Source organism: Pseudopodoces humilis, chromosome 10, assembly GCF_049639895.1.
Source record: "Pseudopodoces humilis isolate 2021_Gansu_Grassland_sample_001 chromosome 10, ASM4963989v1, whole genome shotgun sequence".
NCBI lineage: Eukaryota > Metazoa > Chordata > Aves > Passeriformes > Paridae > Pseudopodoces > Pseudopodoces humilis.
The window spans coordinates 25672000-25686247 of NC_142209.1; the positions used below are offsets into that span (position 1 = coordinate 25672000).

Sequence of the window (14248 nt, forward strand, 5' to 3'; positions counted from 1 at the left end):
GCAGTAAAGGCAGACATGGCATCCATTACAATTAAACACTCAGTGAATGCAAACCTCACAACTTGTTTTCATATCACAATGACAGCATGTGGTAATGAACTTTCTGTTAAGAACTGTTAAGACCTGGAAAGGGAAAGAAATATATACTCCCAAATACTAATTACTCAGATGCTTAATACTCAACCTCTTCAAAAACCTGGAGATCAGCCAAAAAGTGTCATAAATGGTTTCACTTTGTACCAGAACCTTATTTACCAGCATTCTTAATTTCTATTTGTGCAGACGCCGTGCTTAGTATTTAGCGATGAAATAGCTAAATATAACAGCAATGCTAATTAGATCATCCATAAGCATATGAGATTTTTTTTATAGCCCAAAATTGTCTATTAAATTGAGCCAAGGAATGTCAACCACATCTGCTACAGCCACCACAGAAGGAAAGGTGGTCCTGTTCACAGGGGATAAAGGTGGCTGTGTTCCAGGGATGATGCAGACCCTCAACGTGTCAGTGGCAACACATCTGTCCTGCCTGAAATGTGACTGCTCAGCACCACGGCTGAGTAATTTGTCAGTGTGCACCTACATCTGCCCAAGCAAATATCCAATGGCTCAGCTACACCATGAAGAAGCAGAGTTACTTGATGTGAAAGGAGGATTCAAGGTCTCGCCCAAGCGCACTGCTTTGGGAACAGGCGGAAGGTTGGATGCTGAGTTCCCCTGGATGGGATCCACGTGCCAGGGCACAGCTACAACACTGGGCACTTCATCTTCTGGCTTTGTCTCTCTCCCCTTTCCCCTCCTCAAACCTCACCCTAGAACTTTTACAGGAAATGCAGAAATATGTTCCATTTTGACAAGCTCACTGTCGTTACGTACAAAGAAGCAGGATTTCTCACTGCTGTGCTGAAACGATTTAAAACAATGAACCAATTAAGAAAAAAACCTGTAGCTTAAATACCAAGAATAAAAAGCAGCATGAAAGCAACCTGTCTCCTTCTTCCTCTATTGGGTGTTGTTCTCTGTTACCAAAATACCCCTGAAACATCACAGACAACTCATTCTACTGAAATAAATCAAAACCCAGTGACCTCAGGGGGGGCAAAATATTTTTACCTCAAACATACACATGGTACAACTAACATCCAATAAGTCACCCATACATATAAATAAAATCACATTGCTTCCATGCAAAAACTGTAACTAAAGCATCACCTGCAAGAGATCTGAGATTTTTTTTTTTTACAGTGAACACATATTTGAAAATTGCTCATTCCACTTGATACTAGTGGTAATTAAGAGTGATAGTCTAAAAGTTCAGCCAATAGAGAAAAAAAAAATTGAATAAATTTCAGAAATTTTACTAAATTATTCTGGCATGGCTCTCATCTTATAAATTCTGCAACGCTGAGATTGTTACAAAATCCAAAATAAAAATTGAGAACATATTGTGAATGTATTTAAAGCAAAGTATAATTATGGTTTTTTATTTTCTAGGATTATTTTCAAGACTTCACTGTATATGCTATATGTGCAAAAATAGATAAGTTAACATTTTGAATATATTTACATTTTTTAAAAAAAGAGTGAGTTAAAACTCATGCATTTACTTTGAACTTTAATGAGCAGAACAGATATAATTTGTGGCATTAAAGTTATCCAGGCTCGATAAAAGCTCCAACTTGTCCTTGCCGAGCAGTGAAACGAGCTTTGCGCGGCCTGTGTACGCCTTGTTTCCCACAATCAAACCACCACAGCACGAAAACATTCTCCTGCACGGGGAGGTTTTGATACCCATTTCCCTGGTGAAAGTGTGCAAAAGGATCTGAAAGAGTTATTGACAATTCATACAGTATCCCATATTCCATTAGGTAGTACAAGCAGAGAACATATCTTAACTCTGAAGGGAGACGAAGCAACAATGTTTTAAATTACTATTGACTCCACTAAATTTCCTGATAATGTCAGAAGACTGTAGTCTGGCAGGTTCATAAGAGACTCAAGATGATACAGGAATCCAATTATGCCAAGTCTATTTAGTTGTCCTGTTTGCTAAGCCAAAGGTTAACGAGAACTGCACTGAAAAAACCTCCTGTGGTATTACAAAGTATTTCTTATGCTGCATAACATGCAAATGAAAAAGTATTTTAATCAAGTCTTTTTTTAACTCTTTAATTGCAATGGGGTACCCTACAAGACAGCAAATTAAGAACTCATGATGGAAAAAGTGATCTTAAAATTTGCCACTGAACTCAAGAGATCATCATTAATTACTAAAGTAATTATTACCAAATATTTTTAATTTGGAAAAAAAAGTTCAGCTCACAGGAGCATATATAGTCACTGCTATCATTAAATCTTTATAAATAGTAAGCTATGGCCTCTAATTTTAGACAGAAATTAATTGTATTTTTGTTGGCAACACACTCAAATCTGTTTACACAGCTGACAAGTTCCAGCTCCACCAGACTCCAGCAGTGAGCTTTGAGGACTCGTCTGCTTCAGAGCAGATGACTCAACATTCACCAATTTCATTAAAGATGAAAAGGGGCAAAATTCACCTGCAACAATGTCACTTGTCAAAAAAGACTTAAAGCAGATTCATGCATTTTACATATGTGAGGTATCCTATTCAAAAGAAAAGGAGTGGAAAAAATATGTGAAAATCTAACAGCTGTGGGAAAACAGATTAGAAGTGTTGAGCTTCCAATTCTTTTCTGGGCTAATGTAAACTCATAAAATGTTAAAATGGATCCACATTTCAAAGCCTGTAATCACCACATGACACCATTCTGTTTTGCCCTCGAATACATGGACTGAGATTTACCCACCTTTCTCAAATTTAAATACTGTTTCTGCAAACACCACCACAGATGTATTTTACAAGTACACTGGAAATTCAGACAGCTTTTGCCTTTTGATTTGTTTTTTTTTTAATTGGCATAAATCCTTTATCCAGAGTGTAAAAAGGAGCAGTCATATTCAAACAGAAATTCTCCCTTTACCAGAAGAGAGCAGAAATGGACAGGAAAGTAATGCAAAGATAACAGCAATATGTAAGAAAAACTCCAAATCCATTTTCACGTTGTAGAACATTCAAATTCAATAAAATACATTTTTCTCAGGTCACAAAATCTACATATAACATAACTACATAATTATTTAACCCTTTTAGGCATTTTTTTAGTGGAGAAGTTGGGGTTTTGTCTAAAGAAAGGCAGACCTCACTAGCTGGCACTGGGAACATGCTAGCAGAAGAAAATATCCTGAGCAAAACTGAAAGACATGCTGTAAAACACACTGTAAGGATGAGTATGCAAGGAAGCAAGTCTAACATTTAATGCGATACTGCAGGTAAGTCCCACAATTTCATGAATTTGTGGGCAATTCTGAGTCAGTGGATTCTGTCACTGGTGGTGATCCCCTCACTGATTCCAGCAGGAACAGCTGCTCTGAATCCAGGCAGAGGCTTGAGCATGAACTGGGTGAGCTAATGTACTGTGAAAAATATTTAATGTGCACTCAGAGCACACAGAAAAATCAGGGCTTTTTGCCTGAAGTTCAGTCACTCAGTAGACTTCAGCTTCCAGAACACTGAGCAGACTGGAATGTCTTCAGTCTAGAATGTCTCCTTCTTGCTTCAGTCTAGAATGTCTCCTTTTTGTGTGAAACACACACTGAATCTGATACACAAGAATCATTTCCCTGAGCTTCAGTCATGCAAATCTTGAGCATTTGTACCTTCCATGACAAAACTCTGAATGTGTGCAATGTTAAGGTTCTGCACATGAGACAGTAAATGCTACTGAGTGATTCCAATCACAAATCCATGTAAAATCTTCCTTTTCTAGGAAGGAATGAGATGAGAAGCAAAGGAACTCACCGAGTCGTCTGTGGCAGAAGGTGGCCAACCTTCCCACAACTGGTGACGGACAGGGATACTGGTCAGGTCATACACATTCCGCTTTACCTGGAAAATAAATAAAAATAAATCAGAACTTGCTCTAAAAAAGGCAAATGGCATTGCTTTCATCACAGCCCCAAGCTTTTTATTTTTTCTGGTTATTGTAAAACTGGTTCCTTCAATGCTCCTAGATTCAGATGTGGTCAGCAGGTTTACACAGCCAAAAGCAACTGAAGAAACTGAGTTGAAGGAAAAAAAAATCAGATCTAAAAATTACCATTCTAAATGATTTATTATTACTTCAACATCTAAATGTGCAAAAAAAAATTATAATACAAAATTTCCAAGTAAAGAGTATTACAAAGTATTGAAAAAAGTTAAGGGAAGCAGAAAGTAATAATAAAAATTCTGCTTCATGGTTTTCTAGTTAATTGTCACCTGAACATATTGGGTGTAAGTCTTATCAAATAAGAAATACAATGAGTTTTGCATAAGTTTCTTAAATGGAATCCAAAAATAAAAATGAGTATATTAAACCTGAAAATATTAATTAATAAGCACATTTTCAACTAAGACAACATATTTCAAATATTTATTAACCAAATGCTAAGTAACAAATTTTTATATCAACTCTTTTCTCATGCTATTAAATTAGAAGTCACTACTGTTCATCATGTCACATGATGGTTAACAGAAGGAAGGCAGGGAGGGAAAAAAGAAGAAAGAGTTGAAAGTTTTGAATACAAGAGTTATAAAACACTTTGCATGAAAACATTACCACACATAGAAAAGCAGGCAATTTTTATCAGAGACTTTGTGATAAACTATTATTTAAATCACAGAAAGATGTATTTTGGTACTTAGGACAGCAAGTGGTATCTAAAATTTTGAATAATGTCTTACATCTGAATATAAAGACTGCACAAACAATATAAATATTGCCCAGCAGGACCATAACTGTGAACAATAAAATGTTCCAGCGAGCCATGGTGGTTTTTCACAGGAATCACAGAATGGTCTGGGTTGGAAGGAACCTTAAAGACCCTCTCATTCCAGCCCCCTGCCCTGGGCAGAGACACCTTCCACTCCACCAGGTTGTCCAGAGCCCCATCCACCCCAGCTTAGGTTTTTTTGCCTTTCATAAAACTGCTACATGGGAATACAAGGTCTTCCCACATTTTCAAAGGTCTAGACAGATCCCAACAACCTATATTGCATCCAGAAAAACATTCTCAAAGAGATAAAACATAAGTTTTGATACTTTTAGATAATATTTTGTATGACCATTCTCTAGGCAAAATATCTGAGCATATCTAGGCAAAATAACTGACAAGTTCTGCATCCTGGTTTTGGCTCTGAGAGGGCTGCACAGTCCAACACCAACAAACACAAGAACCCATTAAACCAAAAGATATTAGATAATATTTGACTTAAAGCAAATGACAAGGCTACTCCAAAAACTGTCCTTTGATCCCTTCTTTAGATTTTCACTTGTTTACTTGTCAACAGGAGACAAACAGCAATTAATTGTGTTCTAACTTCTGCTATGAGAATTACTAAAAGTTCCATTAAAAAAATTAAATTTACTGTATTATTGCTGTCAGCAGGAAAAGATCTTTGAGCTAGCACCATGCCTGCAGTCTGGTGTGCTTACCCTGAGTTAACAACTTTTCTGAACAGAAAAATAGTTTGTAATAATCAGAAAGAAAGCTGAAATTTGCCAAAATGGTAAATGCTAACATAATCCATTGAGATAAAGGTTTCATATTCCAAAAATGAATGAAAGATGATTCTACACTACCATTCTTAGGACGATAATACAGCAAGAGAGCAATTTTATATCATTTGATCCTACCTATTAATTAGTACTTGACATATCTTCAACACTGAAGCACAGTTGAGTTTGACCCCAAAGTAATATAAACATATGGAAAGTACATATGCTCCCTGTAAAATTCGTCATTTATTTTCAGTACAGGATATATATGAAACATCTGGCAATAGATTTTAATCTAAAAATATTTTTGCATACTAAAATAGCACCAAAACTCTTTCCCTGGATCATCTTTAGAGACAAATGCTCCAGAGTTCTTTTCTTTTAAATTCTGCACAACAATAAATGAATGAAGAATATGTGTGCAGACATTAAGCAGTGAAACAATTGTTCTAATCACTGTAAAGATCCTAAGGAGGGTGAGGGACAAGGCAAGGATTTTCACACATATTCTTCTTCAAAATGTTGATTTGGGCCACATTATTCAAAAGATTCCTAATGGCACGAGGTTGTCAACAAATATCCACAACTGAGACAATTCAGGGCATATTGAGATCCAACACGAAGTACACTGCCCTTACTGTATTTTCACATCTTCAGTTATTGTTGCTCTTTCTCATTATTTTTAGTACTACTACAGTTATTTGATGCTAATAAAGTGCCCCTTAGGAAAAACTGTGAAGCACTGTCTCACATTTCTGAACAGATTTCATACATAGGCTATGCAGATAATAATTTCAATACTATCAGTTTAAAGCTTTCTGAATATAAATATTCTGCACAGGTGAGTGGGAAAGAAGAGCTTCAACTTATTCTCCAAGAGTGAGATACAATCCTTCCAACTCTGCAGTCTTGTGTCTCACTGAAGAAAGATAGACCATGTGGGTTTCTTCCCTGGCTATTTCAGCATCATAACAAGCTGAGCTTGGATTTTCAGCTCAGCTTTGCATTCACTGTATGTTTTAGAATCATTAACATACCTCTCTATTTTTTCCTAAAACTGGTAAATTACATGTACACATGATAACCTTCATGTTAATGTTGGTTTTGTTCAGGAGTTTTTGCAGGGAGACTGACCTGGGAACTGTGCTTCAATTAAAAAAAAAAATTAAAATTATATTTTAACTAACACTGAAACAAGAACACCGAGTCTTTAAGACACAGAATACTGAAGTATTCATCGGCAATTCAAGTGGACTTGATTTTACTGCTTCCTCATAGTGTCCTTGATGGCTCTGTAAAGAAATGTTGCTTCATACTGACCCCACAACAACCCAAAATGTAACAATCCTAATCTGTGAGTGATCACGAGAACACAATTCTTACTGGTTTCGTTTTCTTGCATTAAAAACCAGGATAAACTGTCCCTGTGAAATATTTATTTTCCAGCTACACACCAGAAATAATATTATTTTCACGATATAAAACTCTAAAGTGCACTATTTTTAAATAACAAGTGAAACTTATTTACAGAAACATGGGATCAATAGGACTACATAATATTGTTTTCAAAAAGCCTTCAGAAGTAAAAATAAATAACTCGGAAGTCACATTCCTCAAATTCCCTTTTAATTCCAAAATACAACAGAAAGGCATTATGAAAAAAACAGTATTTCCCTTCTTTCATTAACTCATCTGTAACTGCACTGAATTCAATAACATTCCTCTGCTATTCTAAGCTTGAAAGGCATGCTCGGGGTAAAGTGTTATGTTGGTATAAAGCACAATGCCAGACTGATGTGCTGGACAAAAGTGATCAAAGTTGAAGTAATTTTAGCCAACGCACAAGTATTCTGCTGCATTATTCTACCAGAATGACATCTGTTGAGCAACTCGTCACAAAATAAACCAGTTGTTATAGGCAGGCCTGGCTGGCTAGGGGACCATGTAAGACTGATTAGAGTAATGTTTGATTAAACAAACTGCTTGAGTTAAGATCATAACTGGATTTGGAATTCATGCCAAAGTAGTCCTCTTTCAAACAACAAGCCATAATCAATTATTTAAGATAAAATAAGCTTGCTTTTAAATAATGATTTGATTTTTGGTTTCTTTGATATTTAGAGTACTATTACGAAAGCAGACTGTAAAATGTTTTAGAGAATACAGTATTTACCAATTGAGTATAGAAAACCCCTTTTTCTTCATTAACTGACTTAATTTCAGTTTGAAGTAAAAAATTCCATGAGGAGGAAAAAGTTCCAAAGATTCATATAAAGCAGAACTGTGAACTGTGAACTGCTCCTCCACAGCCACACTCTTCACACAACTGAAAAAAGTTAGCACAGTAAACGGACCAAGTCTGTGTTAAGGATTTTACTTATAAATTCACTTGGCATTGAGAGGAGGATCAAAATCTTTATTGTCTAAAGCAAACTCTCAATTGCAGTGCCATCCACGGAGCTACATTTATAGGCAAACTTCTTGGTCCTGCACTTTTGATCAGTTTGAAATAGGAATTGGTGGCATTGTCTTTGTGCAACCCAGAATGTCTTTTCATAATGTTCAGATGCCATGGTGACTGGCACATTACTATGGCAGCCACCCTTCAGATTATCATTTCCAGAATATAAGAGATCATTTAAAAACAAATTAAAGGCACATCTATTTGGTTTCACTATTCAGCTGTAAACAGTATCAATACAACCATTTAAACAGAAAAAAAAAAGAAAAAAAAACCAGCCCATATATTTCAGATGCAGTCTTACTTGGAAAATGATGTATCATTCCTGCATAATGCCCTGCCTTGCTTATATACTGATGCTGGAAAAGCATGTGAAGTTTCACCTTCAGCTCATTTTCACTGGTTTTAGAAGGGAGTTAAAATATTAAACAACTTCTGATATTTTAAGAAAACCCACATGTCAAAGTAGCCAATACAGGAAACTTCCCAGCTAGAGGCAGTGTTACCTTCCTATCTTTCACTGGTTTCTTTAAACAGATGAACATGTTGCTTTGAAAGTAAACACAGAAGATACACTTTGTTTGCAGATATGAAGCTAATCCAACATTCAAAGTCCTGCCACACTCATATTAGTAAGGATAAAGTGAAGCGAAATGTACCACAGGGCAAAAAGTCTGCAGCAGGTACCGTGATGACAACGGCCTTCTGGTGATTGCACATAGCAGGAATAAGTAGCTATTTTTTCATCTCTGAATTAGAAAAATCTGAAACCTACTCTCAAAGTTCTAACACTTACTAAATGATTAAAAAAATTAATTTTATGCTGAATCGTCCAAGAACTGTCACGCCTCAGTCTGCGCCTTTGAATCACAACAAATCACAACAAAGTTTAACACTAGTCTCCCTCAGGCTGTTTTCCGCTTATGCAGGTACAAAGTTAAGTGAAATAATGTACATAATGAACTTTTGTTAGTCTTATTATTAAATATAATTTATGCAAAGCTGTAAATTGGCTGAGATGCTAAAGACTGTTCCAGGCACATAGGCAGCATGAAAGACAGTGCAAAAATGAGTGCATGAAAGGCAGACAAAAGGAGCAATAAAGTCAGAGGACTGTGAGGAATGTGGAATGTGAGTTGGGGGATGCAGGGAAATGAGATCAGATGCAGACAGTCCAAGGTTGCACGGGGCACTGATGGTACAGCAGAAATCTTGACTTTGACATTGTAACAGAGAAGAAGTCAAGACAAGTAACCAAAAGTTTTAGGGGACAGCAACAATATGGATGGGGCAGTGCCAGGAAGAACTCCAAAGTAAGCATAAGTGTTTTGGTGAAGAAAAATTGAAAGAATGGAGGTAAACCCAGCTAAAGTGATACACTTAAAGATTATAGATGAAAGCCTTTATCATCTCTGCCAGCCAAAATTCCAACAGATAGCAAAGAGCACTGGGAATCTGGCTTGAATAGATGGGAAGCAGGGGCAGAATCAACCAAGTTTCTAAGCATGGAGAAGCATCAAAGGTGATATTATGGTGAATTTGAAAACATAATGGCGTTATCAACAGCTATGAGCAAAAGGATTGGTCAGATAAAAGGGTGATTTCAGTTAATTGTGAGTTAATGGGAATTATTAAAAATACAGAGATGCAAAACTAGAGAGAAAGAATTTCTGAATCAGCACCTCTGCCACAACCTATTGCAATAGATTTGGTCCACAGTAACAGAAAAACACAAGACACAAACTGAATAAGGTAGGAGGGAAAATGACAAACCAGAACATTTAAAAGGTTTTCATAGTAGAGAAAAAGGATTTTGCATTTTATTAGGAAAAGGATATCACAAGCTGATGGACAAGTGAATTTCTTAACTTCAAAAGTAATTTTTAGCCAGCTGAAATCCCACAGGTATGATATATTCAGTAATGTAGTGCACTGTGTGAGCCACCACTAACACCCAAACCAGAACTCTAAGGTTACTTTACCCAAGACTCATTTAAGGGAAAGATTCGAAGTCTGCTCCACTCACAATTTTGCTTGTGTTCTTTTATTTCCAATACATAACACAATAAACTATACTAAAATATTTTTTAAAAGGCTATTATTTAAATAATCAAATTTTAATTTTAGTATAAGTTTTACTTCAGAAATATTAGTGCAATTCTAAAGATATCAAATGATAACCTGCCTCTCCTAGCAGCTGACCGAAGCTAAAATTACAGAATGCTTCCAATTAATGAATTAAGATGTCAGGATTGGGCTATTTTTAAATAACAGCATCTGCTTCTCACAAATTTTATACCACTGAAACTCTCTAAGGAAGACTCACTATGCTATTTACATTTACACATATTCAATTCACTCTGTTGTAATCTAAAGGAAAAAAGTAGACTTTCAATGTAAATATTTAAATTCTATACCGAATGCAAAAGAAAACCTCACCTGCCCAAGCCTGTCAGCCAAAAGTCATTCATGATTCAGCACTTTTATAAAATGCACAGGAACTCCACTGTGTATTTTATTAAAATACATTTTCTAATTAATTTTTTATTTCATAGCTCTTCCTTTAAACTACCATTTTTGCTTTTAATATCTCTGAAAATATTCAGGTATGCTTTTATTAAGTTTTCCCACTTAGTAGGTTAAGGCTTTGAAACTTTGTTTCTTATTTAATGCAGTATAGAAATGCATTCTATTCTAACATAATTGATTTGAATTCAACGTCCAAAATATATTACTTGCTTATTCTATTATGAAAAATAAAACTGAAACAAATAAAAGCACCAAAACACACATAGCTCATGAAAGTGGGATTCTCTTCCCTCTCAGGACTGTTTCATTTTCAAATTAAAAGCAATATGCAATTTCAGGCCTTCCCAAAGGGCTCTAAGAGAACCTGAATGTCTACTGTACATCAGCCCATACAAAGCAAAATTCATCAGTGAGTTACAGCATGCACACAAAACCAATAGGAAATTTTATGCCAAGTTTTTGTGTACCACTTTCCTAAAATTAAACATATTTCATGTACAGAAATGGCACTAATGCATCCAACTTTGAAGTACATAGAACAGTGTTTGAACCCAAATAAACCCAGTTTAAACTGTGTCAAAAATGGGTTGCATTGTACTGTAGCACTCAATAAATACTGGGCCAGTATCTTCATTAAAAAGCTCAATAAAATTGTTCAAATTAACTCAGATCTGGAAAAGAATGTGCAATTTTTTTGGTGACATTTTGCTAATAAGAGCTCAAACCAAGATTATATAATATTAAACACAGAGCAAATGTATTTTCTGATGTTTCCAATTCTTTCATTTCAGTATTTAGAAGAGAGCTTGAAGTGTATGAATTTTGCCTCTCAGGCTTGAAAAAGTGGAGTAAGAACTTCATGTACCTTGGGATTAAATGAATATTTTAATGTATTACATTCAGTTTGAGAGATGAGGCAAGGAGAAGCTGATAACTACTTTGACACATTAAGGTAAGTAAATGCAAAGTTAATGTATTACTTGGCTATTATGCACTTTAAAATGGGAGAGGGAGGAAAACTTTCAGAAGAAAGAATCGGTGAGCAGACAGTAACCTTAACAGAGAGATGATTCACCAAAGCAGTTTAATAAAATCATTTGGGGAAAAGGAGGCACTAAATATGAGGAATTAGCACTTACAGCCTCCTTCCCCCTGATTTGCATCCATCATAATGTGTCATCAAACAAAATTTAACAAAAAAACCCAATTATTTCTATTTCATTTATATCAATTCTTGGTGACTACAGCTATTCCAAATAACTTTCGTGAAATACAACTGGCAAACTTTAAATGTCCTAAATTCAGAAAATAACCTGGTTTTTCTTTAGCTAGTTGGCTGTGCTTTGTCCTCTTGTTCTACAGCTGTGACATTCCTTCTATGACACCACCTACTCTCTTCACAGCCTCATTGAGCAGCTGTATTTCTGAGCTGCAACACTTATTCAAATAATTTTTGAAATTTTTGTCAGCCAGGAGTTATCAGAAGTTCATCCAGTTTGGGAATGACCAGTTTATTTAAAAATTCAATAAGTGTAATAACATTTAAGATTCGTTACATTTTATAAGTTTTTGTAAAGTGTTGGCAGTTTCAGCAATGGAATTAATATTGTGAATAGATTATTTTAATAGATTTCACCATTATTCATATTTCATTATCCTCTATTTCATTAATTTGAGCTCATATTTTAAACATCTTTTAAACTAACCCTTCTTGGACATAATTTGACCTTTTTTAATGGATCTGTGTGGCTGTCTTACCATTATAACCTACAATAAAATGGCTCATTAGGTAACACTAGTAGAATTTTGGTCAAAACCTGCAAATTTTGAAACAGAAAATAAAAGCAAGGCTATAGTTAGACTTCACTGAATCTTCTGATGTGTGAACTTCTGATTGCCTCATGCAATACATATATGTATGTGTGTGTATATATATATATACACACATACATACCTATAACCTAATCTGAAAAGATGGGTGCCCCAAGCACATGAGATGCTCTCTCAAATATTTAGCAAGGTATTTTCCCAACCTCAGCTTCCTGTCCAGACAATTTTGGGAATTAATCTGAGCTCTCTTCAAGCTATCAGATACTACTTTTTGCCATTGCTTTGGATCAGCCTTTTCATGGGCTGCAGCACATGGCAAATGTTAAGTACATTCACATTATTATATTATACACTATATTAAAATTCTATATATGGCTGTCTGGCTGTCTTTAAAATGTGGGTTTAATCTTCAATGCCTCAGTTTTCTGACAGTAAACATGCATGTTGTAATTCTGTAAAATAAAGAAACCTCTTTGCAGATGTCCATCTTTAAATCCCTAAAATCAACTATCCTTCTGGAGCAGCATTATTGCTAAATGCAAGGTACAATCTTCTGAAGTTGATTTTGAAGTTCCTGGATGCTGCTATATGGCCTGCACTGTGCAAAGGTTCAGCTCACATAATTATTATTATTCATTGCTTGTAGTGCCTAGGAGACCTAATTGTGATAATCCCCTCTGAACTTTAAACAGCATGACCCTTTGATTTTTTTTAATAGAAGGTTAAAAGAAGAAACAAATTCCTATAGAAGGAGAAGGGAAAACACATTATTAAGAAATTGGGGCAAGAAATATAAGTATTTAAAAAAAAAATCATTTTAGCAGCACACAAGCATGAGGTTGAAATGGGGTATAAAAGAATTAGGAGTGTGAGCTAGCTGTGACATTAGAGATTGAAAGGAAGATGTGATTAGGGTTAAAAGAGATCAAACAACAAAGACTTACTGCCAAAACAATTTTACAAATTTATTTGAAAACACCTTAAACACTTCTACCAACAAAATAAAAGTGCTGATAATACCTAAAGTTTGTTTGTTTGCTTGTTTGATTGTTTGACATGCACTGACACAGAAAATATACATTTTGAATTCCTAGCTTGTTTTTCCATTCAGTAGGAATGGTCATTTGAGAAAATACCACTTATTAGCTACCAATATGACCCAGCACTGCTCCGTGGAAACTTTTAACTGCCCTCTGTGCACATTATGAAAGAAAACAGGCAGCTGCTCCTCAGGCATCCTTTACCAGATCACCATCAACAGGCAACTACTCTTTTGGCAAAACATTCAGGTGCAATATGCAGGGTAAATAGAGTTTCTAATATTTTTACCCCCAAGGTCACAAATCCAAAATTTTATGTCCTGAAACATCAAGAGATTGCCAGGTACCTTGATAATTACTGATCATGAAGTTAAGTATGTGCCAAGAGCATTAACTTTGATCCAAGCTATTCAAAATTGGTATGAAAACACAATTTCAACTATTAAATACACATTGTGTCCATCCTAACATCTCTCAGACTTCCCAGAAGATACTGACACTACTGGGTAATGGTAAAATATGAACTAAAGCTGGGAAGTAAGAAAAAAATCTGCATGCCTGCTACACAGGTTTGGTCCCACTTTGTCCACATCACTTTTGTGTATCTTCAGTTATAGCACAATGATTCTGGTGGATATAGTCAGACTGCCACTCATAAGGACACTAAAGATTATTTCTAGGGTCTGAATCATCACTGGAAATAAGAGAGAGTCAAAGTGACTTTTGCAGGGGAAAGAAGATCTGTTATATTTTCACAACTGTCATGTTCA

At 35.4% G+C, this 14248-nt stretch overlaps 1 protein-coding gene across 2 annotated transcripts in view; it reads right to left on the reverse strand.

The window, feature by feature from the left end:
- FAF1 (Fas associated factor 1) overlaps window positions 1-14248 on the reverse strand; it is a 153454-nt gene that overhangs the window by 70086 nt on the left and 69120 nt on the right. For both annotated transcript variants that reach the window (XM_005521141.3, XM_088060187.1), the window contains exon 8: window positions 3881-3967. In XM_005521141.3, the coding sequence (XP_005521198.2) occupies window positions 3881-3967 (87 nt within the window). The remainder of the gene's footprint in view (window positions 1-3880; window positions 3968-14248) is intronic.